The 27,523-nt window shown below is 43.6% G+C and overlaps 1 protein-coding gene and 1 long non-coding RNA gene across 8 annotated transcripts; one reads left to right on the forward strand and one right to left on the reverse strand.

Annotated features, from left to right (window-relative positions):
• The first annotated feature begins 510 nt into the window (after positions 1–510).
• On the forward strand, positions 511–27,523 carry prr7 (proline rich 7 (synaptic)). 7 transcript variants are annotated; one of them, XM_080307347.1, is made up of 4 exons: positions 511–666; positions 2,556–2,681; positions 14,436–15,852; positions 26,065–27,523. In XM_080307347.1, exons 3-4 carry the CDS (start codon positions 15,504–15,506, stop codon positions 26,616–26,618), a joined length of 903 nt encoding a protein of 300 aa, XP_080163473.1. In that variant the 5' UTR covers positions 511–666; positions 2,556–2,681; positions 14,436–15,503; the 3' UTR covers positions 26,619–27,523. The 7 variants fall into 7 exon arrangements, with proteins under 7 accessions (XP_080163473.1, XP_026038044.1, XP_080163472.1 ...); XM_080307346.1 differs by having other exon boundaries at positions 548–666; positions 2,548–2,681; XM_026182261.2 differs by lacking the exons at positions 511–666; positions 2,556–2,681 and adding an exon at positions 2,691–2,875 and having other exon boundaries at positions 14,436–15,033; positions 15,409–15,852.
• LOC145431490 (uncharacterized) lies at positions 17,934–22,278 on the reverse strand. The gene is made up of 2 exons (XR_013911811.1): positions 20,709–22,278; positions 17,934–18,453 (listed from the first exon to the last, which is right to left on the reverse strand). It is a non-coding gene; the product is annotated as an uncharacterized LOC145431490 (long non-coding RNA).

Raw genomic sequence — 27,523 nt, forward strand, 5'->3', positions numbered from 1 at the left:
AAGCTTCTTTCAGCTGCTCCTTTATTCATAACAGATCTCCAAAGCGATTTGTTTCTCCTCCTGGGATCAGCCCTGCCTTTCATCTCTGGTGGGGACGAAATTTATAACAGAGGAAAAAGAAAGGCATGAAATTTCACTAAAATCCAACAAAGGCAGCAATGTAGCGAGACTGAAAAGACTGCTATGAATAATTATTTGGGCCTCTTGGTGCAGCAGTTGGGTATATCCCCTCTCTGACATCACATAGGTGCAATGATAGAAAACAAACTGTGTAAAGCTGGGTATTTAGAGCAGTGTAAGGCCTGGCCTTTAGCTCACAGGGATTACTTGTGCACAAACTAACCTCAGTATTAGAAACTTTGCCCATATTTAACATGAACAGCCACCACTGGAACAGGAGATGCATGACAGGAAATAAGGAAAGCTCGTTGTTCAGCAGGAAAACTAGCACAAAACACTTTCTCAGAAGCTGGAAATTTTTAACTAGAGATGCAGCATGCTATATGTGATTTGAATCTAGTGTAATGAAGAAGTTTGAAAGTCAAATGAGCTGCAGGTAGTCTGAGCTCAGCCCCTGAAATCTGACCACTGATGCAGAGCCTTCAGCCATTATGTTAGCTGGAGCCTTTTATATATGGACTCGGACGGCACACTGATGCCTTACAGGTAAGTTTACCACTAATGACAGTGTAAATATTTAATGTTCAGGAGGTGCAGGTGTGTTAAACAGTCACCTGATACGAACTCACTGGTTTGTAGCATCGTGTTAAATATTAAAAGCAGGAAACCACAACTGAGTTAATGTAAGTTACTGCTCAGCTCACAGGAGACTGCTTTGAAAATGCAAGCCTCAGAAACACTGGGGACTACATTTCCCATAACACGTTACTTTGAAACAGCCTTGTTTGTAGTAAATCAGACTTTATGCTACCTTGATGTAATGACAAAGCTTATCAGGTACACCTTGTGTAGCTGAGTTACAGCTAGCTGGCTAACTGTCTCCGTGTTCACTGTTGCTACAGAAGTTATGTTAGCCATACAACTGTACTTACATGACTTACTGATGGCTAAAATAAAAACTGTTTGATTATCCATCAGTTTGACATTATAAATAAATGTTGGATCATGTTATCTGGTGAGTTATTTTTTGGCAAGCTAGCCAGTTAACATTTCACTTAGGTATGAGTTTGCTAGCAATAATATTAGCAAGGAAGCTATGGTTAGCTTGCTAGTTATACGCTGCAGAGAGGGTTAGTTTGTCATGTAACCTTTCAAATTAGATCATTAGCTAAGTTAGCATCAGCCCCTAATAGTTAGGACGGATTAGCTGACCTTATTACCTCTTGCTAAGTGACGTAGCTAACAAATGAGAAAGGGCAATGGCGTTAGCTACCACTGGCTAGAATAAACAAGATGAAATGGCTGGCAATGCACAGGTAGGACACCTGACGTCTTATTTTAATTCATCTTTTATTCAAAGCCTGTGGTTCATCATGCACTGTGTGCTAGAGCCTCGGCATAGGATTTTTCAGACTAATACCGATATTTGGTGATTTAGCTATCCGATATATCAGCCGATATTTTTTCTTTCATACACATGAAACATGAACAGATTTCCTTAACATTTGTTATGTGCCGTTATTTACGACTTCTCGCTCAGATAACATGATAGTGCAGTTTAAAAGAAATTTAGTTTCAATGTCAAAATAAGTTGTAGATCACGCTCAGCCTGACTCAATTCAGTTTAAATTTAGTTTTACTAATATGTGGGGATAGGTTAATTAAAAAATGTAAATTGCCCATAGGTGTGAATGCGGGACTGAATGTGAGTGCGAATGGTTGTCTGTCCCTGTGTGTTGGCCCTGCCACAGACGTACCCCGCCTCTCACCCTATGACAGCTGGGTTAGGCTCCAGCACCCCGCGACCCTGAAAAGGATAAGCAGAAGCGAATGGATGGATGGATGGATGGATGATATAGCAACAGCAACAGCAGTCTCCTCGAGTCGCTGTATAATATTTCTCTCATAAGCCAGCATGAGAGAAATATGCTTTCTTTCTCAGACTCTGCTCAGATCAGCTGGTTTTCATATTTGGGGCAGCAAACACCTGTTATTTGTCCACCTGGTGGACAAACTATGCAACAACAACCCTCGCACTGGTTGAAGGGTGTTTCTCTTTCACATGTTTAGTTTTAATATAGTTATCAGCTATTATATCAGCAGATATATGTTGCATATATCTGCTGATATATCAGTCTGGCTCCGTGGCATGCTGTGAGGAACTTGAACTTATTTTAAGCAGCTTGTGTTTTATTTGCTTCCACTCCTCCAGCTGGATCTCAGGTGCAGTGAGGAAGACTTCCTCAGAAATCCCCACAGCAGTAAAATCCACCCAGTTTAAACTGTCTGACATGGAAACATCTCTCATCGCTTTACGCCTCTCTGCCTTCCTTCCTTCCTTCCTTCCTTTCCTCCTTCTGTCTTCCTTTGCCAGTTCGTGCGTCCTTGGAAAAACCCGGCAGCTTGATTTGTATTCTCATCATTCAGACAGACAGACAGACTGCTGGGCCGAGAGTCACGAAACACTCCTGCTGCTGCTCCGCTGATGGAGAGGAGGGGAGGGACTGAGTGAAGGAGAGACAGAGGGAGAGAGAGGAAGAGGGAGGAGCCAGGCTGTCAAGGTGAAAACCTCTTTTTTTTATCAGCCTGACGTCCAAAACACGACGCGCAGCGCTGCCGGGAGGAGGCAGAGGAGAGAGGAGCTCCCATCTTTACCGAGGAGAAACTGTGTTTACCTTTTTGGTTTTTAAATTGTGGACTCTAAGTTGAATGGCTCAGTGAGCGGAGCCCGTCGGAACCAGCGCAGGAATTAAAGGTGAGTTTGTTTTTTTCGATAACGTGGAGTTGTTACCTGCGCTGTCACGTTATCCTGGCGTGTCTGTGCGCAGACACTCCCGTGTTTTTGGCATCGGTGCTCCTCGGAGCTGCTCTGCAAAGGTCCCTCCTGCTGCTGGGGAATTAAAGGAGAGACCTTTGGAGAGCAGCAGTGCGTCTGAGCGGTTGCGTAATGTGGAAACCGATCAGCGCGTTTTGGGGACGATTTCACAGACACGACTCCGCTTAACGCAGAGTCACTAAACACAAAACAAACACTTTCCCGCGCACTTTTAGCGCCAGCTGCGCGCTCTGAGCCTCTTTAGCGACACATGGTTGCACCTGACGCACAGGTAGCTCTGAGTGTGGACTGCTTCGGATCAGCTGCAGCTCCACCTAACACGGCCTCGATGTCAGGGGTGACAGCTGGAACACATCTGGCCCACTGAACACTTTGGAGTGCGCAAAGTGAGTCATAAACGCCAAAAGTGGCCAAGAAGAAGCAGGTGCAGTTACTTACTGACACCTACACCTGCTGCCGTAAAACGTGTCCTCTGTTTGAGAGGAAGGTCCAATTTAGGGGCCCTAGAGGTCACGTGGGTGCAGTGATTTATAAGCAGATGAATAAACGATTGTGAAGATTTATTTGGCCAAACTTCAGGTGTGTTGTGACACCTGGGCTACATCCACAGAGCCCTTCCTGGTGCTGTAGCTGTGCTATAAATGACCCAGACTGACGTCAGATGTGTCCATTATCGGGGAATAAATTCCAGTGCAGAGAGCTGAAAGTGAAGCTTGAGCAGCGACTGATGGACGAACACTTGAATGAAGAAGAAGAATTAGATTTGTAAGTTGGTATGCATTTAGTTTCCCTCAGTTTATTGAGAAACAATAAAGCGTTGATCACAGGGCAGGAACCTTTCAGCAGCTGAGTGGACTCAGTGCTGATATTTACTGACCAGCTTTGTTGTAGTAGGACTGTCATGATAGACATGATATTATTACTGCACTGTTTAAATGACTTTCACTGACATTTCTCTTGGTCTCAACACCACAGACTGTATATAAATTTGGACTTTGCCACAGTTGTTGTGTTTATAACCAGAGGTAACAGGTGTGACTGAGACACCAGCTCTGCTCGCTCACAGTTTGAGGGGAGCAACGATCAGAAACAAACTCTGCTTTATTATTGGCTTTACTCTGAAGTTTAATTCAGTTCAGTTGAATTCATGTAGTGACAGATCAAATGAACAGTCAGTATCAGAGAGAAAACAATCAGGTGGTCCACTCTGAGGAAGCACTTGGAGACTCTGGGGAGGAAGAAGTCTTTTTTAACAGGAAGAGGACAATAATAGAAGCAGGATCAGGGAGAGGCACCCATCGGGGGTGGAGTCCGGGAGACAGAAAAAAAACACAAACTAAACAACCAGCACCCTGAGCCAATAGCAGCAGGGCTCCGGGTCACCTGATCCAGCCCGACCTAAAAGGAAAGCTTCAATCGTAGTGTGAACAGTAACGAGGGTGTCTCTGTCTGCTGAACCCAGACTGGGAGCTGCTTCCACACAGCGACCTGAAGCTGAAGGCTCTGCCTCCCATTCTACTTTTAGCAACCCCAGAAATCCAAAATAAACCAGAGAAAGCAGTGATCTGTTAGGGGGATAAGCTACTGTGAGGTCTTTAAGACAGACACGGGCTGCTTGTCCCAGACTTGTCAGGAGAAGGATTTAGAATTAAATTCAGGATTTAATTAAAGAGAAGCTAGTTAGGCCCCATCAGTACTCTGCTGCAGCATTTTGGATCAACTTGAGGCTTTTCAGGGAGCAGCCTGATAATTCTTTACAACAGCTCAGCCTAGAGGTATAAATGTTTGGACTCATTTTTACTCTGGATGTTTCTAAATTTGATGGTATTGAGATGAATTTGTTTGCATTATTGTAAGAGGCAACTTCTCATTTCTGGACTTGATTGCATTCACTGACTGCACAGAGTCATTCCTCCCAACAAGCTTCCTCTCTAACACGATAAAGTCTCGACCTTGTGTTGTTGTCCTTCTGCTGCCTCTGGATAAAATGAGCCGAATGGAAACTTGCACCTTTACTAATGTGTTTCACGTCGTTTTGAGCCAGGCCTTTTGAAGTACAAATGCATCGAGCTGACACTCATCGGTATGTGCAGTTTGCTTCATTATGGACACAAAACCGGTGAGACGGGATCAAAGCAGAGCTGAGGGGCTTCAAATCGGCGCTCATTTAAATCGGTTTCAACGTGCAGCTCCTCTGCACAACAAACAGCAAGAAGGCGTCGAACAGAATACGGCAGAGACCTTCTTATCCGACCGAGGAGCTCAGGAACCTGCTGCTGAGGCCGAGACGAGGGCAACATTAGGCCTGATTGGACACACCTGTGGAGCTGCAGAGACGTAAAGTACCCCATCGCCGTGTTTAGTATGTGACGTCGGATTGTTTTGTATTCAGTGAGCATGTGAAGCATCTGCAGGTGAAGCTGCTCTGCAGCCTCAGTCGTGACTCAGACCTTTATCCTCAGGCTGGTCCTTAGAAGTGACTCAGCTGGTTTATGGCCCCAAAAAACCAAAAACAGGCCTTTTTTGTTTCAGTGGACTTACTCTGCTCACACCTCAGTGCATTTATTCTTGGGCTCTCCTAGAATAGCTTATTATGGTTGAAAGCTCAAAATAATCATCCCTCTGTCTGAAGCAAGCCGTTTTAGCTCCTCCCCCTTAAATACAACTTACTCGTAATTCGCTGTTCTTCATAAACAGAATGTTTTAAAAGGGGGTGGGGCTTCTGTACCTAAAGTGATCTTAGGGAAAGCCCCACTCTATGACATCATGCAGATCGAAGAGCAGGTCAGTGAGCAGTCTGTGCTTTTGGCTCGCAGGGATTACTTTATTTGAAATCAACAGTTTCTGTATGACAGGAAATAAGGAAAAGCAGATAAGTGCCCTTTAACCCTGCTGAGATATTCAGATTTGATAGTGGTGATCTGTAGGGCATGAAACGGCAATAAACAGCTCTGTTTACTTGCTTACACAAATTGTAGGACAAATTTTAGGTAAAAAAAAAAAAAAAGTCAGAAAATGTCTCTAAAACAGGCATGAAGCAGAAAATGTTCACCTCATAGTCACGATTTCATTTGTCCTTTCAGCCACATTCTCTCAGTGACCTTTGAGAAATGAGAGTGCTGCAGACTTTTAAAGGACACCAGCAGGAAAAACCGCTCGTTTCCAGGAAAAAGGTCTTAAGATTTTATCCGACACCCTCAGCATGTGGATCCGGTGATCATGAGGGACTTTTGAGTGAAAAGTGACGACAGATGTGTTGCTTTGAGAGGAGACGGCGTGACCTGCTGAAGCAGAAACACTGAATCCTGACAGAGATCAACCCGAGCTGGAAATCTTAAAGCTGGAAATACATGCTGGGAGGAATTTTCCATCTTAACAGGATACCTGAAGGTTTTTTTTTTCTTTTATTTGTAATCGCACATGATCACTTTCATTTCTAAAACTAGACCAGATATGATTTTGCCAAATTTAGATGTTGCTTTTAGAGCATTGTCACGAACTGGGCCGTACGGTCATGACAAAGAAAACCCCAGACATGGTTAGGAATGTATCCCAAGCTGCTTTATTCTTTTAAAGCAAGTGAAACAGAAAAGAAACCCTACTGTCAAAAACAAACAGTGATGTGTGTAATCAGTACCATCAGTAGTGTGTGTGAAACATGTAATAGTGTCAAAAGCAAAAACCTAACGCAGCCAGAGTCCAACCTAAAGGCTTTTTATATAGAGTCCCGGCTCACTGGCCCAGATGTTGCCAGTGTCACTGATTGTAAACGGGAACTCCGCCTCTCCAACGCCTGCAAACAAGACACACGTGAGCCAAAAGGAAGGCAGGGTGCAGTGGGTCGTCACAGCGTAGAAATGAACTTGTGAATGTTTCAGAGTCCTTCTGTGTTCATGTGTTGAATGCCTTCATGCATTTTATGACTCGAGGAATTAAGAGTTGCTTGCAACATACATTAGTGACAAGCAATAGCCAGATGTGCTGGTGACCTGTTTCTTCACATTGTTGGACTTTGGTCAGATTCAAAACCACACCAAATGTGGCAGATCTTTACTTTTGTCCTTGCTCCAGCTCTCCAACATGATTTTCACCTGGATAGGTTTTGTGCAGTTTTGGAAAATAGATGATGACAGGATACTTGCAGCCTTAGTTTTTCTCTTTCCGATTTTAAAAAATTGCTCAATGAGTTTGGTAATTTAAAGTCTGACCTGTTGGTGGCAGTGTTGTCTCACTGTTAAGATTTCCAAGGATTTTTCCTGTCTCTCTCCCTTCAGACCCATCCGGTTGCAGCAGATGGCTGCCCATCCCAGAGACTGGTTTTGCCAGAGGTTTCTTCCTGTTAACAGGGAGTTTTTCTTTCCCACTGTCACCAAGGGTTTGCTCACAGGGGACTGTCTAAATGTTCAGGTTGTTTCTGTGTAATTGAAAGGTCTTTACTTTACAATATAAAGCACTTTGAGGTGACTGTTGTGCTATATAAATGGTGAAAGATTGAATTAAAGACAGGCACAGTGATGCAGAAAGGTGTGCTTGCAGAGTGACATGATGATGGCAGTATTTGCAGATGCAGATCAGGATTGTTTTGTGTTGTTCATGTTGGGGGATGTGGTTTAAAATCTTTCCAGCTATGAAGTAGCTAAAGTGGTTTAAACTGATGTGGGATGCTCACATGCCTCAGCTGCAGTTTTCCAGGAAAGGTTTCCAGCTCTAGAAGCTAGAAAAACTCCTGGAAAGCCTTCAGCTGCTGAAATTGCCAACAAGAGCTTTTTTGGCTTTGACTATTCTCAAACAGACTGCTTGTAGTACAATTATGAGTTTGCACTTTTAAACCCTTATTGAAGTTTACATAGCTGGTTTTGATAGACGGCTAAGAATTTAGAGCAGCTTGTGACCTCTGAGGAAGTGCAAACCTTTAGTTACAGCATCCGTAGGTATTTCATAACTGTTTTTCATTAGTGTTTTGTCAGGGTAGGCGGTGAAATCTAAAAAAAGAGATATCAATTGAAACATACCTAATGCGATCTGCCTCTTTTTATCTCAAGCTGTAAAGCTTCTCTAATGCCCGTTTGAATATATTATTATACGACTGCCACAGTTTGCTATTGTCTCTGGAAGCAGAATTAATGGCGCTTGATTGCTGGGCCACTGATACCCGTATGAGATAGGCATTCTCCAGGGAGTGTCCGTCTCCTTTTAACAATTGCTAGAGTTTGTCAATGTGAGAAGCTCGCAGCTGGTTGTTTGGACATGCACATTATGGATAAACCTGTGGTCTTTATGGGACATTAGCATGTTAGACAAGCTGCTGCTGGCTCTGAGCTCTGTCATCAAGTGTGCTTGGTGTACAAACAGAGCTAGTATTAGTGTCATTGTTCTGTTTTCTTACTCCCCAATTCAAGTGTATCATCCTACAGTGGCTAATGAAGGACAATCAACTATGGCCGCAGTTTATCTGTAGTGAATGTAGGCTGTTAGTCCACTGGTTACATCAGCCAGGTGTCAACTCCTGTTTGTTTTAGAGAAGGCTATCAAACTTCATGAAAGTCTGATACGAGTCGATGAGTCAGTGACACTCATGCCTGTTCACTGCTACTAGCCTCTGTTAGCTGCTGTTAGCCTCTGTTAGCTGCTGTTAGCCTCTGTTAGCTGCTGTTAGCCTCTGTTAGCTGCTGTTAGTCTCTGTTAGCCTCTGTTAGCTGCTACTAGCCTCTGTTAGCTGCTGTTAGTCTCTGTTAGCCTCTGTTAGCCTCTATTAGCTGCTGTTAGTATTAGTGCATTTTGTTTGACGTGGATCTAACATTGTTGTAGGTGGTGAATAAACTCTGATACAATGAGAGAATATAATCAATGTGTTTATCAGAGGGAAAGTGTGATTACTAAGACATGTGACTTTATGCCATGTGCCATTAGCTGATATAATGAATTAATAAATCTGCCCAAGGTCTTACACACAAATTGAGATTACTTTGTAAAATTATTTTATTTATGAGAAATAATAAATGTATCATTTTTAAAAATGTGGTTAAAACCACTGATATTTTTTTTGTTACTGTTATTCCTAAAATGTTTAATTTTCATGATATGACTTAAAGTTAGAGCTGGGGCTGATATACTGGCCAATAACAGCATCAGCATTTATAAGAGCTGTTTAATGGAAATGTAAAAAGTGCAGATATGAGCATCACCCTTCCACCATAGTTAGTGTTGATATTGTGTAGTTTATTAACTATCAGCGCACTCTCCCACTTCCCTGTTAATATCGTATGTTTTGGAGCTAAAAGAGTAACTGACCTGAGCAGTCGGGCAAAGCGTAAACGAGAAATCCACAACTGGTTGAACCAATAAGCTACTCAGAAATAACTACAAATAACAAGTGTTTTTATTTTCATGCGTCTGAGGAAAAAAACCAGACAATATAGTGAATATCTAAATCACCAAATATCGATATCAGTGTTTTAAATCAGATATCCATCAGGCTCTACTTAAATTGCACCACAGAAAGGCCGCGCATGTGCGGTTACCAAACCTCGACCGTGATGGAAAATGAAATATCTAATGACCTGCTTTCTTTTCCCTCGCTCTGTGAAGCACTTTGATTTGCTCGGCTTTGACGGTGCGCTCAAGTTGTCTCGTCGAGGTTGTAACAGCTTTGCAGATAAAAGCACAATTAGAACGTATTATCTGGAAACATCTCTTTAAAGAGGTGCTTTTACTACTGCCTCTCAGCTCCCGGAGATCAGCCTCATCTCAGATTGTGGTTCGAGTGAGAGCCATTAAAAGACAAAAGGAAGAGCAAATAAAAATAGAGCGAGTGTTATGTGTATTGTTGTAGGTGTAGAGGTGGAGGTCCAAGTGTGTATCGCTTCCCTTTGATGACTGTGTCGGACAGGCAGGAAGCGTGGGGAGTAAACAAAGCCTTCCTACCATATCAGCGCTCACAGCAGATTGAAATATCAGTGGCTGTGCGACCTCACCGAGCCCTCAGCTGATGAATCACCACTACTGAACAGTATTAAATTGCAACAGACACAAGGGTGTGACTCCCAAAGGTGCTGTAGGATGGAGGGAAAATACACGGCTTAAATGAAACGGTAATCTAGCACAAGTGTCCGATTCAGAGAAGAAAACACAGCCCTCAACCTTTAGCTCATTTAGATTTTTTTTCATGCAGCATGACAAAGTCAGAAATGTTTTATAATTGTAGGGAATGTTTTTCACTTTAGCTAGACTCATGAGGTAATCCCGACTGCTGAGTGTATTTCAAAGTGAGAGGAATTCACACAGGAGTCGTTCTGACTGGAGAGAAAGAAGAAGTCCCTGAGAATCGCTTTATGACTGCATAATTCTTTTCTGTTGTCTTTCTCAAGTACAACAACCACAAAAACACAACAATAAAACACGTTGAGCGACATAAGACATAATAAACATTTACAGTTGTTTAAAAAAAGAAAGAAAAACAATCTGCAGGTCCTTGAATGTCCACACAAAAGTGAGTCAGGCCCCCTGGACTCTCCCAGAAAGTTGATTCTGGTCATTTGAGCAAACACTTATAGTTGATCAGGGAGGAAATGAGAAATGACAGGCTGGCTTTCTTAGATTGTGACATTTCCATCAGTAATGTGTAAACCAGCATAAATGGAACATATTTAAGGTTTGACTCGCTTCCTCCAGTGCAGCACAAATTGGGTGTTATCAGGATGCTACAACAGAGACACAGGGGAGCAGATCATCATATCAAAAAGACCCAGAGTAAATGTAGTTATCTCAGCCGGACATTTGTCAAAGCTGGGAAGGCGCCTAAAGAAAGCTCCAGGCGATCCCGGAGAGACGGGCAAACTGCTGCCTAAGCGAAAACCTCTCCTGATCCCTCTGTCAGGAGTATCAAACAGCTGACATGCATTTTTTTCACAACATTACATCAATCCCCCCACCCCGAGCTAAATATTGGTCTGCCCAAAGGTAGATGGCACAACATAGGAAAACCACCTTGTCAGGCCAGGACTCTGCAGTCTGTTTACACCTGCAGGCCAGCATGCACTGTATTAAAGATAAGGATGTAGACGTGCTGAACGGGGAGGAACGCTGGTTTGGGGGGCGAGTCAAGGAGGCCAGTTACATGAAAAGAGAAAGACCATCACTGAACTGAGCAGGGAGCCTCACCATCTTACAATGATGTGATTGTAGCCACTCCCCAACTCTCTGTGAATGCTACTCGTGGCCGCTGATCAATACTAACGGTCCATTGTTAGTCAGTGCTGCTGGTATATATTGTTTATAAGGTTGGGGAAAGCTGCAGTCAGCTGAGCTTAAATGTTACCCCTGCTGTAAATGCAACGACCTGAATGATTGAGCGTGCATCCAGACATAGACTCTCGTGTTAAAATGCTCAAATTTACTTTAACTTCTAACTACATGATGTCAAGAGTAAAACTACAACATTTCATAATATAATGGAAAGAATGTAAGTTACAGACTTATCCCAGAAATTTGAAATTAACTGTAGAAAATTGAAATGTATCCTGTTGTTAATGACTGCAGTGCACACGTGGAGACAACAGTTTACAGATGGCATCGATTTCTTTCTTTTAAAAACATAAAGAAGTAACTTGCTCCTAAATTGCTGCCAAGTCTGTTTCACACAGTTGTAGCTGCTAGAACACAGATTAGCGAGGTGTTACCTGAGAGTCAAAGTTAAATGCACTTTGATCTCGCAACAAACAACGTGGACAAAGTGATTTCTCCTTTATTAGGCTATGGGGCAGTTTTAATGCTTTAAGGCGCAGCTGTTATGTTAAAAATAAAGAGCAGCACAGGATGGTAGATGGAGTGGTTCCTGTGTGGTGCTTTCTACTCAATTTGACCATTACTAGAAGTCTTTAAATTGGTAGACAGTTGGCCGAGTGAAAGCTGCCCTGATCTTGTGATCAAATCACCAGACAAACAACTTTCTACAGTTTTTGATTTTACTGGTATATTTTCCATTCTTTACACGCCACTCTCACCATTCCTCTGATAATGTAACTGATTGGAGTAGTTGATCAACTTTGTGTTGAAGTAGAGTGAAATGGGAGCTGATAACCACAGTCATGACGTCCCTTATATTTAACTGGGGTTTTAGGTTTTATTGAGCCAGCTAAAGCAATGAAGGCCTGGATTTGTTGAACTTCACTGACACTATAAGCCTATAAACTATAAACTCTTCTTTTAAAAAAACATTCCCAAAATGTTGCATGGTAATAATTTGAAAAGATTCTCAATGCAAGGTTTTGGAAACAATTTCAGATGTCTCATGCCCTTTTAAACCCTCTAATGTCTAAATTATTGGTGGTAACTCTAACTCTGAATGTTGGATAAAGATCAAATGGACCATTTTGGAAAAATCTACAAAGATAACTAAAAAACAAAACCACATTCTGATTGCATAGAGTCGTCAGAACTCCACTTTACAGGGATATTATTATAAATGAGAAGATCCTTCAAGAACTTTTTGATTCTTGAGCATCAGCTAACCCTGAAAATATCCAAGAAAACACTTTAAAACAAATATTCAATGACAATCGAACAAAGGTAACAAAAAGACGTATCAGGTCCTTCTTCTAGAATTAGAAACAGGAATCCGGTTGTTCAGTGATGACGCGACGAATCCTACTTCCGGGTCTAAAGTAGTCTGCGTTTAATATGGCTTTTGTGTTGTTAACATGTTTAATGTTTTGTATTTTCTTCTATTTAATCTCAAAAAGCTCCTAAAACAGTCAGTGATCACTGTTGACCTCCCTCGGCTTTTATTACCGCTAACCATTTATTTAAGCTCAGTTTTTAAAACCTTAGGATGTAGCTACAGCCCAGCCCATGCAGCAGTATATGAATGACTAACCTCGTATTGTGGATGGATTATCTCAGTTGTTCTCTGGCTGAAGTTTGGTCCTTTTACAGCATCCTGCCATGCGATTACATTTGTTCCTGACCACCGAGAACACTCACATTAACTTTTATCGAGTGGGAAAAAAGTTAGCTTGTTTATATTATGCTAACATAGCTGTGTCGCTAGCGGTCACGTAGCACATCATTATATACCAGCTAGCCCAACTTCAGTAACCCTACAAACGTCACTGCTGTTTAGTTTTCTGTCTTCATTTATGTTGGAAGTGATAGCAGAGCTGTACGTTTTAATTTGTTTCCAAAACCCCGCAGTCAGGACATGCTATATTGTATTTAGATAGAAGCTAGCGAGCTAACTCCCTGCTAACTTCTAACTCCGTTAAATGTCATAAATTCCGTTTTCATGGATGCCTGGATGTTAAACTCAATTGTTACACCTGGTAGAGCAGAACGCTGATCATTTTATTAAAGATGAAAGACTTTAGACAGTCTTTCAACTCTCAGTAATGCCATAGTGATCGTTTGATATATGGACCTGCAGCGGAGTTTAGGCCCAGACACGGCTAGTGACGTCAGACTTAACGACCGGATAGCTCCTTGGTTCACAGTAGCATCGCTCAGCTAACATGCTAACAGCATGTAACGGTCCAGCTTCTCTCAGCTAACATGCTGTTAGCATGTTAGCTGAGTTACTCACCCCATCCCTCCTGTTCTGAATCATAGCATAAACGAATCAGTGATATTATATTTGTTATTTATTATAAGATATCACTCCTGGCTCACAGCTTCTTCTTCTTCTTGGTTGGCAACCAATGTTAAGGCGCATTACCGCCCCCTGGCTCACAGCTCAAAGGACATTTAAATATGTATAAAAATATATATTTGACACATTTGAGGAAAATACAAATAAAATAAAAATAAATAAAATAAATGTTTTTTTGCTCTTTTTTGATCTATAAAAACAGTTGTTTTTCTTTTTCAATCACTCATCTTAGCCGTAGGATTTACACGAAAAGAGAAATAAATTAAGTTTGAGTGAAAATGTACATTTTTTGCACTCTCTGGGCAACTGACTCAGTGACTCAAATGACTCAAAAAACCCGGTTCACTTTGGCGAGTGACTCATTCAAACTCGATTCAGTAAAAAGAATCAAATTTACCATCACTACACCGTGTGCCAAATCCAGATGAACTTTTGTGTTAATATTAAATTTGTGACGTTCTCATTTTTTTTAAATACTCATGTAGAAAGTCACCAGATTTAAACATTTGTTTTCATGTTTATCGCTGAGGTGCTTTTGAAGGTCTGTTACAGTCTTCTGATTTACACTGAAGTAATAAATTAATTCTCTATTTGACGTGTTTATTCGACTCCCAGTGATCCTGTCTCGTTCTGCATATCTCACCTCTGTGAAAGTCTTTTCTTCTCTGAAGTGTGAAACTGATACTTGGACCCCCGATGTTGGTGTTATATCCTGCATGAACAGCTGACATTTATAACGGCCCAGCCTCAGTGCTGTTTTTCCTGCTCTCGGTTCTCACTGTGTGGAAAATGTTGCCTGATTTTGTCCTGACGAAGGCCTCCTGTGTGTCTTTGCAGGGCGGCGTGAGGCCGAGGAGTCCAGCTGTGATCTGAAGGGGAAGAAATCTGAGGACCCCCGGCCCCGAAGGGACCAGCTGTTTGACTTCACGTGAACAAAGACATTTCTTTTTGGTGCTTCTGACCGGATGTTGCCTCGGTTCTCCGCTTGGTTTAGTTCTAGAATCAGCTTCAAAATGTGACAATGACGGAACCGTTACAACTTTATCCTCCAGCAGGAACGAAGGAGAAGCTTCCTGAGAGGGTGGATTATTGAAAGCAGGCTGCTCGAGCCTTTCGGAGAATTTAAATGGAGGTTTGCTGCAGTGGAAACACCGGGGAGTTCATCTGTAGTCATTTGGAATAACAGTGTGTGACTGTGTGGGATCCACACAGATTTCCATCTAAATGAGGCGTATTTCAGGCAGCAGAGGGTTATCATCTGAAACATCTGGACGGATGGAGGAGACTCACAAACAGAGACGAAGACGGTTTTGATTACTGATGTTTATGTTCAGTATTTTTATTTTTTAAAGCACAAAGATTTATTTATACTTTTTTTTAATGACTTTGGTGCTGATGCAGAACAAAAATCTAAATTTTCCGCCTGCTTTCTTCTGTAAGTTTCTCTGATTTATTTTATCTCCAAGTGATCTTATGTAATTAGGACACTAATGTGTGCGATTATACGTCTTATTGTCGAAGCTTTTATCACCTGCCAGCCTTTTATAAGCGTAACGAGCGCAGCTAAATATTGAGCCATGTGACTGCTGTGTTTCAGAAAAGCTTCAGTTTTACTGAATTCTACTGGATTTTTCTTTTTTTAATCTTTTTTTCTCCTGTGATTTGTAACTTCTTCAGGCAGGAGCTTGAAGGGTCTTGACACACTTTTCTTTAACATTTAAATAAGAAACTTGAAGCCACCTGATGTTTGGCGAAGGATTGTGACTCGACCCGTGTTTAAGTCGCTCTCCTTTGTCTTTCTGAACGAAAGTGATCTGCTGAGTTTCAAGACGACCGCTGAACCCGCCCATCTGAAATCCTCTCTTCCTGTCTTGGGGGGAACTCGCTGCGCATCCCGTCACCGCCATGGTGATGTCGCAGGGCACTTACACCTTCCTGGCCTGTTTTGCTGGCTTCTGGTTGGTCTGGGCCCTCGTCGTCATGCTTTGCTGTTTCTGCAGCTTCCTGCAGCGCCGGCTGAAGCGCCGGCGCGAGGAGAGGCTGAGGGAGCAGTGTCTGCGTACTGTAGAGATGGAGCCACTCAGCTGCCACCCCGCCGGGTACCCACCTGCTGCTCCTCCACCACCACCACCGCAACAGCCTCCACAGCTGCCCAGAGAGCCGCCACAGTTCAGCCCTCCTCAGACTCTGTCGCCTCCTCTTCCGCTACCTGTTCCCCATCCATTGCCTCAAGCGACCTGGGTCAGCATGCCAGGTAATCATTTTATTTCACAGGCGACAAAACGCTCGCGAGCTAAGACGCAACCTCAGGTTTCAAAAACTGCAGTTCCTCTAATGGCCACTTAAAGCAAAAGTGAGTTGGTCGCCATAAAACCTCCGTGTTAGAAATCCTTAATTTACAGCCACAAACAGAGGTGTGTCTCTGACAGCTGCCTGCTCGGCCGAACCTCTGACTGTGTTTGTGATCTTGGTCTTTTCTGTAGTTTTCAGTGGTATCGAACAAATAATATGGAGTTTGGTGACATCCTAGTATTTAATCAGCTGTTAAACAAAGAGTTCATGGATGTAATTCAGTCTTCTGACTTCTCCACGCACACTGTCACAGCTTTATGAACTCTGGCCAAGCTGTCAGTGCGACTGAGACCTGCAGCAGAAACTTGCTTCACATTTATGAGAACTAATTTTAAATTGTACATCATTGAAATTAAAGTTTAGAAAATATTTAGCGCTGTCAGCGTTAATCGTGGGGCTGCACAGGGTCAACACGTTAGCGCGGTTAGCTCCTTAACGCGTTAGCGCCGTCCAGCCCCACGCACGCAGCGATCCTCGTTAACTCGCTAACGGAGATTTGCCGCGTTAATGCGGTTATGGCGTTAACGTCATTTTAACGAGATTAACTCTGACAGCACAAAAAGTTATTTGTGCAATAGATTACACAATTAATGGGGGCATGAAGTATGGAAAAGGCAGTTATAGCGAGCTAAGCATGAGAAGTTCAATGAGCATATTGTGTTGAACATTTTATAAGTGCAGTACAAATTTAAGACAAAAATGGACTTGAGGTAATCCTGCCGCAGCTTCACGATCCACAAGCTCGTGCCCATGCACCGTGTTCGTGATTTAGACATTTTACTCTCAGCCATCAGACGTCCTCACAGGAATAACCTGAAAAATCCAGCTTCAAGCTCTTCAGATCCACAACTGCTTATTAGAGTTTCCACGGAGAGCTGCACTCAGCATTCATAATACCTCCTCCTGCATTTATTAGTCTCTTCTGTAAACTTGACTCACTTTCTGAAGCAGAACTCGTCTCTGCTGCTGAGCAAATAACCAAACCTGTCACGCCGTGTTTGATCTGTATTTACAAGCTGTTTTTCATACTTACGCCTCGTTGTTTGAGCTCAGCTCAACAGGAAAGACAAAACTGATGCGATGCAGACAGAGAAGCAAAGTGCAGGAGCGTTTCTTATAGTTCCCAGTTTAGTTCCTAGCTTCCACCTCCCTCCCTCCATGCTGGCCTGCGTTCCCCCGCATGGTGTCATGGTGACAGCTGCCGCTGAGGCGTAGGCAACAGCCGCGGAGGCCATGCGGTGACGGAGTAACAATAAAATAAGAGTGATTAGAAGGAGGAGACACTCAGAGGCCGAGAGGTGCAGCTTCGCAAAGAATCACTGTAATCACCGAGACTGTGAAACTCCCCGTTCTTAATGAAACTGCCTCCCACGGATTAAAGCCCGCACAGGAAAAATGTTGCTCAGGTCTTAATAAACCCACATACTACATGTAATTTGCAGTATGTGAGTTATGCTGCTTTATATTTCTGTCCTCTCGCTGTACCCGAGGAGCATTTCATGAGTGGCAGCTCAAAGTAATACTCTGCAGGCTACATCCACACGTACACGGGTGTTTCCACTGAAGACTGAGCTTTAAAAACTCCTGTGCAGGTAAAGATGTTAGAAAACTGTTTCTGCGTTTGCATGCGGACAAGAAAAACTGAGACCTTGATGTCAAAATCTAACATTGGGGTTAAAGCGTCACCGCTAGCTTTGGTGTGTTGTCCACAGATTATTTTGTTTTCACTCTGACATGTTTTCTAAAAATAAAAAAAATTAAAAAATTTGCTTATGCCCGTCATAAGCAGAAATTTAGAACAGCAGAGGGGTGTGGCTTCTGTGCCTGATATAACCATACAAGGACCATTCACTCTGTGACATCATGCAGATCCAAGAGATGAAAAAAAGGCTAAAAGTGTTCCCTGTTCTCCCTGTGGTTGCTTCCCAGGTTTTCTCTCAAAGATGTGAATTTAACTTCCAGTTAAATTGAATATTTTTAAAATTGTTTTTTTTATTTTGGCGTCATGGTTGTGTGAGAATACTCCCATTTCTGTTCTTGATTTTCTTTTCTAAGGCAGGAAAATCTCAATGGTCTATAGAGTGAAAACAATGTGCGTAATGAGCAGCTTGCTTTATGACAGAGGAACAAAACGAACAAGCATCTACAGAAGAATAGGAATTAAAGGGAAAGGGGTAAAAGAGCATCAGCTGCTCTCAAAGACGATTAATGAGCGGAGACAGACAGTACAGGATGAAACAAAAGATCGCTGGAGTCTTGGCCTCAAAGCAGACTGATGAAGAGGTTTAGTATCCAGGCAGCAGCAGGGCTGAAAGCGAAGCCGGTGCTCGGCAGCTGAGACCCGAGAGGAGCTGTTTCAGTCGACTTCACCAGCAGAGGAGGTGGTAAAAGCAGGTTTTACAGCAAAGTGGAAAGAAGCTTTTTTTAGCCTCTTTCAGCAAACAGTTTCGGTCCATTTGCAGCGCTGTGTGAAGCAGCCGCTGATAGCGTTACTGGGTATCTGCTAAAAACACAGAAGATGAGACTATGTGAGAGCAAAGCGAGCGGCAGATGGTTTTCTTAAAATGAGCTGTTATTAATCTGTGTTTGTCCAGGTGGACGAGACTCATGATGAAAACCAGTTAAGAGTTTATTTACTGGGTTAAAAATATGAACAGAAAGAGGTGCTTATGATGTTCTAGTAACAGCCTTCAAAGAAACATCTCTCCCTGACTTTCAGTTTTGTTAATAAAAATTTGGCCTTTTTCCTGCTGCATGTGGCAGGATTCCTCTCAGTCACCAGTTTTCCTTTTAAATGCAGAATTTCTCCTCTTGGATTTGACAGTTTTCCCTCACAGAATAAGCACTTTCTTCTTGGATTTGCAGATCTTCTCCGTTCTTGTAGCTTCCCCAGTGTTTGTCTTGCAAATTTACCAATTTGTTTCCCTTGAAAATTGTATTTATTCATCCTTCAATTTAGCTGGTTGATCCTTTATGAATTTACTATTTTATCACTTTAATTTTTTTCATCATAAATTTGTGGTTTTTCTTCTTAAATTTAACACTTCCTTGTAAATTTTGCAGTATTTTTTTTAAAGGTGTTGTTGTTGTTGTTGTTGTTTTTCCCCATCATAAATTGCGCTTTCTCTTTTTCCCCCTTTTAAACGTTTGTTGTTTCCCATCACCCGTAAAAGGCTGATGGGGTTCAGTTGTCACCCTGCCGGGCGGGCGGTGTGAGCAGTTTGTCAATATAACTGAAGAACGAGCTCACGCGGGGTTTTTAAATCGATACCATAGATGCATCTACTAACAATCTCAGATGACTTCGAGTCCCAGTAGCTTAAAGGTCAGAGGTCAAAGGATTTTCACATTGACTAGTTTTTTTTCTTGCATTTTCTTCAGATTTTGTCTTTAAATTTGTTTTTTCATTTAAAAATCTTTTTTCCCTTTGAAAATCTTTTTTTCCTTTTAGGTTTTGGTTCATAAATTTAGCGTGTTCTAGTTTTGGTCTAAACGTGTCAGTTCATTCATTGATGGCGACAGTAACTAAGCTTTCTGTGGTTGTCATCATAGTGATGATGTAGACAAATCATGAATGAACCAAATGATAATTTTTGTTAAACTCACAGGATTAGTTGCAAAAATCAAAAAAGGTTTTCCATTAAAATAAACGAGGCTTTTGGGATTTTTCCTTCTTTTTTTTTAAAGGGAAGCCGTGTTAAGGAAGGAAAACTACAAATCCTTCTTCCTTTTCTGACTCATTTATAATCCTCAACATCTTCCTCATTAGCTGGAAACAAAATTGTCAAAGTAAAGCTGTTGATGGAGACTCGAGTTTAACAGGAAAATCATCCAAAGATCAGAAATGAATGAATGCCCTCAGTCAAAGGTTCTTATTGTTAGCTTTGATGGTTTAGGCACAGCAGCTGAACTGGGTCAGTTTTGTCTAATGGATGCCACCGTGGTTCCCATTAGCTTAATCCTGTGAGCGCTTTCAGCTTCGGACACGTCCGACCCTCCGGTGGAAACATCAGCCCCGCGTGTTTCTGCTGACGTCCTGCTGAGCGTTCGCTGGGTATTTAAAGCCGTCCTGACAGCTGCTGGTGTTGTTTACAGCTGGCGTGTTGATAGGGGAGTTAGTGCAGAGCTGAGAAACAATAGTAACCTGATCTTGCAGGTATCTGTGAGCCATGTTTGATGGACTCTGGCCAGGTATAAACAAACACATTTGCAGTGATGAGTAAGGCCCGTTTCATGGCAACAGTTCACCAAACAGCTGCAGGTTTCCAGCGCTGCTGTTTGCTGTGGTGGCTGTAAACAGGCTGTTGGTTGGTATGTGGGTTGCTGCTGACGGGTGTGGGCGTGGGTCATTTTTCAGGCACTACAGCATAAAATGTTCTTAACGCCATCCAATAGGTTTTATCTTGCATACAGCTTCGTGTGTGTGTGTGTGTGTGTGTGTGTGTGTGTGTGTGTGTGTGTGTGTGTGTGTGTGTGTGTGTGTGTGTGTGTGTGTCCGTCCTGTCTGGCACTGTAGCCATCAGAATTATTGTCTGAAGGCCAAGAACAGATTTACTTTCCCAAGTGGGCCTTTTGCTATACTGGTCCACTTGATTGTCATAGTTTATTTGATCTTTATTAGTTATTTTTATTCTAAGTTATTGTAATCAGGCCAGACTGGACTCGGGAAAGAAAAACAAGAAGAAAAGTTCAGAAGAAAGTTAACAGAAGGAGAGGGAAAGAAAAAGGAGAAAAGAGAATGAAAATCTGCTTCATCACCTTTGTCTTTTTCTTTTCCCTCTTTGTCTTTTCCTGGATCACCTGTTGAGAAAAAAAGAAAACAAGCAGAAGAAGACAAGAGCAACACAATAAACAACATCACGATGATCTATGGGAATATGACAGTAAATACTAAATGTTAAACATTATTGTGCAGCACGTAAGATCAACAGCACACAGTGTGCTTTGAGGTAGGAGCCAAAAAGGGTGTAGTTTGTGTGTGTGTGGGGGGGGGGGGACTGAGATGTCCCCAGAGAGGTGGCGTCTGACACCCAACCTGACATATAGACACAGACATACAGGCACACACAGATACAAACATCCATTCCCACCCTCATGCTCTCATATGCACTTACTCCACACTCAACCAACGTGGAGACAGACATAAAGAGACGCTGTACACACGATCACACTCCCCAAGCGTACTCTACAAACCGGGTCTAGGTGCCCCCGCCCCTGGAGGGGGGAACTGCACCCAGACCCAGGTGGTGTTACCCTTTTCCCTGCGGTGGGGATCTTGCATACAGCTGCTGTTACCTCTCAGGGTGATGCCTACAAACCCAAATTAGCGGTACACTCGTCAGTGATCGCAGTACAACACTCGCGTGGTGGACAGATTTTGGAGGACTTTCCAGCTGAAGCGGTTCTCTCAGAGCCTTCGTCAGCTTTTTCTGGCCCTGCCTCCTCCTCTCTTCCTTTCTCTGATTAGTGTATTTATGGCAGCATTTCTTGTCAGTTCTCACTTCTTGTGGAAAAGTAATTGGATGTGTTTTGACCCCTGGCTGTTAGATTGTGACAAAAAAAACAAAAAACCAATTAATCATTCCTATTTTAGTCACTTTTCATGTCATGGTTCGTCACTGGCTTACAGATTGAGCCAGTTTCACAGAAAAAGTCTTTTTAACTTCATGAACTTCAAATTCACCCCTGAAAGTTTATTTTTTCCCCTCTGTTGCTCTAATATGAGATGATTTAAGCAACACGGTGTGTTATCCCAGCTGAAGCACCCATCAGATGATGGATGTGGTCAGCTAAGCTGTGGTGCTTAAACAATGCTCAGCATTGAGGGCTCGAAAACAAGTCAGGATACCTTCATGCTTTCATGATGTTTACACCAAATTCAGACAATGCCATCTGAATGTTGGATGAAATCTAGACTCACCCGAACAGGAAACGTCTCTCCAGCCATCTGTTGTGCGATTTTTTTTTTTGTGAGCTCGTGTGACTCGTAGCATCAGTTTGCTGTTCTTAGCTGACAGGACTGACGCCCGGCGTGCTCTTCTGCTGCTGTAGCCCATCTGCTTCGTAGGTTGTGGATTCAGGGATTCTCTTCTGTAGACTGTGGTTCAAACCAGTGATTGTCAAAGTTACTGTTGCAATCTTGCCATTCTTCTCTGACTCCTGCCATCAACAATCTATTGTCACCCGAAGAACTGCCGCCATTCTCTAAAAAACCTTACAGACTCAGACCAGCTCGTCTGACAAAGTCGATCAAATCACCTTTTTGATTTTGATGTTTCCATTTGAACTTCAGCAACTTGTCTTGATCGTGTCTACATGATTAAACAGACTGAGCTGCAGGCAAACTGTCCTTGAATATCTTTAGAGCCAGTCTTTTCACAGCTCTGCAGAAACTGTGGAGCGATCCCAAACATAACACGTGTGTGTGTGTGTGTGTGTGTGTGTGTGTGTGTGTGTGTGTGTGTGTGTGTGTGTGAGAATATAGTTGATTTCTTGGCTAAAGAAGTCGCACAGTTGCTTTTGGTGCAGCAGTCTGAAGAGCCGAGTTTCTTCCGTGTTTGAAAGAGGAGGACGGCAGCTTGTGCAACATTCGACAGATATTGATCACGATCTGGCAACATTCATCAGCTTGGATATAAAAATGGCTTTCAGCTCCAGAAATCTGCTGTTCGACTGATGTGTGTTTGCAGCCTGAGGGTTAGATTGTTCCTGACGATTCATTGAAACATAGACTCGGCTCTCGCCGGCTGCCGGTCAGGTTTTCCTGAATCGTACCCTTTGCTGTGCTCTCTGCAGCAGAACCACCTCCAGTTGCTTCTTTCTCAAATGTCAGAAAATGTCAAAGTAATCTGTGTCAGGTAGCAGACACGCCGCTTAAAAGCCACAACAGTTCAGCACTTTGTTTTCTGTTGTTTCAGCCGCACTGCAGACACAGCTGCTCCCTTCACTTATCTCACACGTCAGCTGAAACCATTCAGCCGAGTGTTGACCGTGATTAATGTCCCAGCGTTCCCTGAAAGCAGCACAGCAGAAACCTGTGCAGGTGCTTCTGCTGAACCTGCGTGTCAACATTTCACTGCAGAGATTTGAGATTCTCGCAAATGTAAAACAGACGAGTCCATCAGTGCAATTAGTAGCAGGTGTGAACGAGCCAATTAGGAGCGAGAACAATGTGGAAAAACGAACCTGTTGCTGCAAAGCGTGAACCGACAGAGACGTTCTCAACTCCATCTAAAAGCTCGCTTTCCTGTTGTGCAGCATAATCAGAGCGCATCCTGCAAGAAAGGAAATCAGGAGGAGAATAGCAAATTACGGTATTTCAGACAATTTCACCAAATTACAATCATCTCCACGGATCCACAGGCAGCTTCTCATCCTCGGTGATTAAATCTCTGCAGGCTCAGACGTGTTCCAAAGTGCAGCCTCGTGATTACTTCAGTTTGTGGACTTCTAAACCTTAAATAAATATATTCAGTGCAGGAGCCAGAATCAGTTTTGATGCCTGTAATGGTCAAAGTGACGCTCTAGCAACAAGTAACAAGTAACTCCCCTTAGTTTGTTTCAGCTGTGAAAAACATTGTGTTGTGTTGGAAGTATGAACTTTTCACATCGGTTTGACTTAATGACCGCTGCGCTGCTGTTTTTCTGAGGCTTACTTGATGTGTTTACTTAGACTTAGATCCTCCCGCGCCGATCGGCGCATCGGGCGACAAGAGAACGCCATCGAACTCGGTCTATCGCAGCAGTTGTTGCTTCATCCCATGACAGTTCGACTGAACGTAAATCTTCAAGGAAAGTCCTCCTCCATGTTATTTTAGGTCTTCCTCGCCGTCTCTTTCCATTCTTCGGGTTCCACAGAACTGCGACACGGGCAGGTCTCGGGTCCGGTAGCCGAAGGATGTGACCGGCAAATCTGAACCGACGCTTGGTGACTTGGACATGGAGCGGCTCTACTCCCACACGGCGATATACTTCTTCATTGGTAACGCGATCCCGATATGTGATTTTGAGCAGCCGTCGAAGACAACGTTGTTGGAAGACGTCAAGATGGCGGTTGATCTTTGCAGTTGATTTCCAAGTCTCCGCTGCATACAGTGCCGTCGGTATAACGATGGTCTTCAGGAGCCGCACTTGATGTGTTTACACTTATTTTTTTTCCTTTCTATCTGCTCGGCTTGCAGATTAACTAATGAGCCTTTGTGATGTATTGAAATGTAATTTCCTGACTGTTAATCCAGGAATCTGTGCAGCCGCCAGCCGCCAACCTCTTTTTCAGGGCGTTGCACATCGTCTGTGAAGGTTCTCAGTCATCCAGGTCATCGTAGTCTGAGAGCTCGGAAAGAAAAGCGTCTGGACTTGTTTGTTATAGATGTTTCATCCAAGAAGCTTCTTCAGTTTTAAGAGCAACTGGTGGATTTAAGCCCTGTGGGAGTGTCTCCGAGAGGGTCACGGACCCCCTAATGATCCTCTACATGTGAAGACAGGTGTGAGTCACAGTCAGCCAGCGTTTCAGGTGAACCCATTGTGAGACCTAGCCCCACCCTGTCATGTGATGTGAGTGGGCGTTAAGGCGTCTGGGAAGGATCTCAGACGTTGCACATCTGAAAACTGCAGGAACGCTAAAGGACACCTCGCATGATGTAACGGCAAAACAGGAGGCGTCTGACAAATGCGCCTCTGTGTTGGTGATCTATAATCTTTCCAGCGAGTTCTGGGTCTACATCAGGGCCGCCCGTGCTGAATAGGCTCTACTCCGAGCTCCCTCTGGGCTGAATGAGAAACTTTAACTCAGTTTTCCACAGATGAACTGAAATGGCTCCATGTTTCCCTCACTCAGCACTGCCAAGTGTACATAAGCAACACGCAGTGTTTCCTCTGTAGTAAATAGTAAATTGAAATCTCAGACGGATGAATCATCGCTGCTTTCCTCATCTGACATTTGTGTTTCCTGACTGGTTTGTTGTGAGTTTTTTGGCATTTTGTAGCATTGGGGGAATATCTGAGTGCGCTCTGATTTATCAAAGAGAGAGTGGTTTTAAATCTTAATGTATACAAACTTCAGACCATTGACACCAGCCCGGAGAATCATCACCTCTTCTTTCTCTGTGTGCCATCAGCTCGTGTTTCTCTTGTTGCACAACGTGCTGCAATGCAGTTTCTCCGCTCGAACTCATGAAGTCTTGAGAGGGAGGCGGAAAGCTGGAGAACAAGCGGACCTGAAATAGGAGTGAGTGATGTAAGAGAGACGGAAAGAGATTTGGTAAAACAAGAAAGAAACGCAAACTCGGAGCAGAAGTCCTGTGATGGCTTTTGTTCCTGCCGCCGAGCACAGTCACAGGTGTCGCAGCGGGCGTGCGGTAATCACAAGTGTGTGTGTGTGTGTGTGTGTGTGTGTGTGTGTGTGTGTGTGTGTGTGTGTGTGCGTGTGTGTGTGTGTGTGTGTGTGCTGCACATTGGCTTTATTCCAGTGTATCACACTGCATCAGGCATGTATTATGATAAATGGATGCTGTGTTGCAGTGAAAGCTGAGGTTTCCCTCTGGTCTGCTTCAGGGAAGAAGCTCATTAGTGTTTTTCTTCCTGGTCCTACAGACTTCACTTTGGGATGACAACAAACACACAACACAAAATAACTGAGCTCATCACAATGGTGTTAATTAATAGCTGTGATCTAAAAGTTTCTGCCTGTTACTTAAATGTGAACAGTGTTAGTTCAGGCAGCTGATTCCCTTTTACGACAGGTGCTATTGCACTGCAAGCCACCAGGTTTCGATTAAATGATTCAGTTGGAAAACAAAGACTACTACTAATACTAATACTCCATTACCTGCTGTTTAGTTCAGCTCCACCCAAGAGGAATGGAGCTAAACTAAAAGACTGAAGAAGAGCTTTGATTAAGTAATTCTTAGATTAATCCATAACGATGCTGAATAAAAATAATTAAAACTATGCTGTGGGTATAATTAAGCAGCTCTGGCCTGAGATTGGACATTTTAAAGTGGGAGTCTATAAGGATTGACTCCTTTTTGGAAACAGCCTCCAGTGGCCATTAGGGGAACTGCAGTTTATAGCTTATCGGTCCGTAATGCTAACTCCCATTTTCTCGTTCTTGCAGACACGGATGTGTTCGGGAAGCCGCCTTGTTACGAGGAGGCAGTTCTGATGGATGATCCTCCTCCACCTTACTGCGAGGTCTTGGCTGACCCGCGGGGGGGAACGTACCTGAAGCCCGCCCCTCTCCGAGCCGCACCGCCGTCTTTAAGGGAACCTCACGATCGCGCCCCGGTGTTCACATCCGAGACCAGCAAGCCTCCTGCGGCTACCGTGTTCCCCGACCGAGGCTACTCCTCCCTGATACGCCTGCCTTCGTCTCAGCGCTGGGACTCTTTGGGTCACCTCCTGTCCAACATGGATCTGAACCACAATAACCTCACCCCACCTGCAACCCGATCCCTTCAGGCTACAGCCGCGATGGCTACCATGCCCCGCAGAGACCCGAGGACTCATAATGACGGACTTAGAGGTGGAATACAGGGACTTCAAGGAGGGATTCAGGGGTTCCAAGGAGGGTTGCAAGGGCTTCAGGGGGTCCATGGACTCAGGGGGTTGGAGCCCAGCTGTGGCATGCCAACAGCCTTCCCCTTGCTGGGCCGGAGCACTGCTGTTTAGGCTCGAATCCTGTCAGAAAAAGGATAAACATCTAAAAAGCTGGACATTTGGTATCATAACGCTGCTACAAGTAGAGATTTAATTGCCCAAAGAGGGTTTTAGGGCTGGAGAGGCGTCAGGAGTTAATTTCCCCCTTGCAGCTCAGTGGGCAAAAGCTGCCACTTAACTCTGCCAGGACCGAGGCTTTCAGCTATGTAGGCATATTACACACTGTTTCAAAGCGCTGTTGTCGAGTCAGAGGAATTCTGCTGTCACATTGAAGTCAACACCAGGAGGAAAGGAAAGGAGGCAGAGGACGAGAATCCAAACGAGCAGTAAGCACAGCGGCTGCCCTGCCTTTCATGCAGACTTACTATCGCCTTCATTTCCAGCCCTAACTACCCTCTCTCGTGGCGCACTTTCATTCATCCCCGATCTCTCCTCCTCTCGCTGCACTCGAACAACCTATTGTACGAGGCTGCTGTTGCCATGGCTCCGGGAAACTGTCTGTAGCCCACGACGACCTCTCTTCTTTTATCCTGTTCACAGCTTGCCTCCTCCTCGAGGACTGTGAGCATTAACGCTTACAAAAGAGCACACGGTGACCTTCGGCCAGCACGTCTCTGATATTAGAGGCGAAATGCTGAAGGTCAGTTTACCTTCAGAGTTGTTTGGATTCCGCTGTGCAGAGTACAAGAAAGCCACAGAGACGAGCACGCTTGGATTCATTTTGTAACGCGCTGTTTTGTTGTTTTCAGTGTCGTCTTTACCGCAAACTGCTGGCACTGCCCTTTTGATGGTCACCGGCTGACGTCAGCTGGGTCTCTGATATGAAAAAGAAAAGATTTTTCCATGTAAAAACTTCCAATCATTCTTTTAAACTTTGTGACAAATGCCTTGTGAAATAAAAACATCTTCATCTGTGA

The sequence above is a fragment of the Astatotilapia calliptera genome, chromosome 10, assembly GCF_964374335.1.
Source record: "Astatotilapia calliptera chromosome 10, fAstCal68.1, whole genome shotgun sequence".
Classification (NCBI taxonomy): domain Eukaryota; kingdom Metazoa; phylum Chordata; class Actinopteri; order Cichliformes; family Cichlidae; genus Astatotilapia; species Astatotilapia calliptera.

Coding starts and splice junctions, on each gene's coding strand:
- prr7 (XM_080307347.1), top strand. CDS start 15,504: ATGGTGATGTCGCAGGGCACTTACACCTTCCTGGCCTGTTTTGCTGGC. Junction 15,853..26,064: donor GACCTGGGTCAGCATGCCAG/GTAATCATTTTA, acceptor TCGTTCTTGCAG/ACACGGATGTGTTCGGGAAG.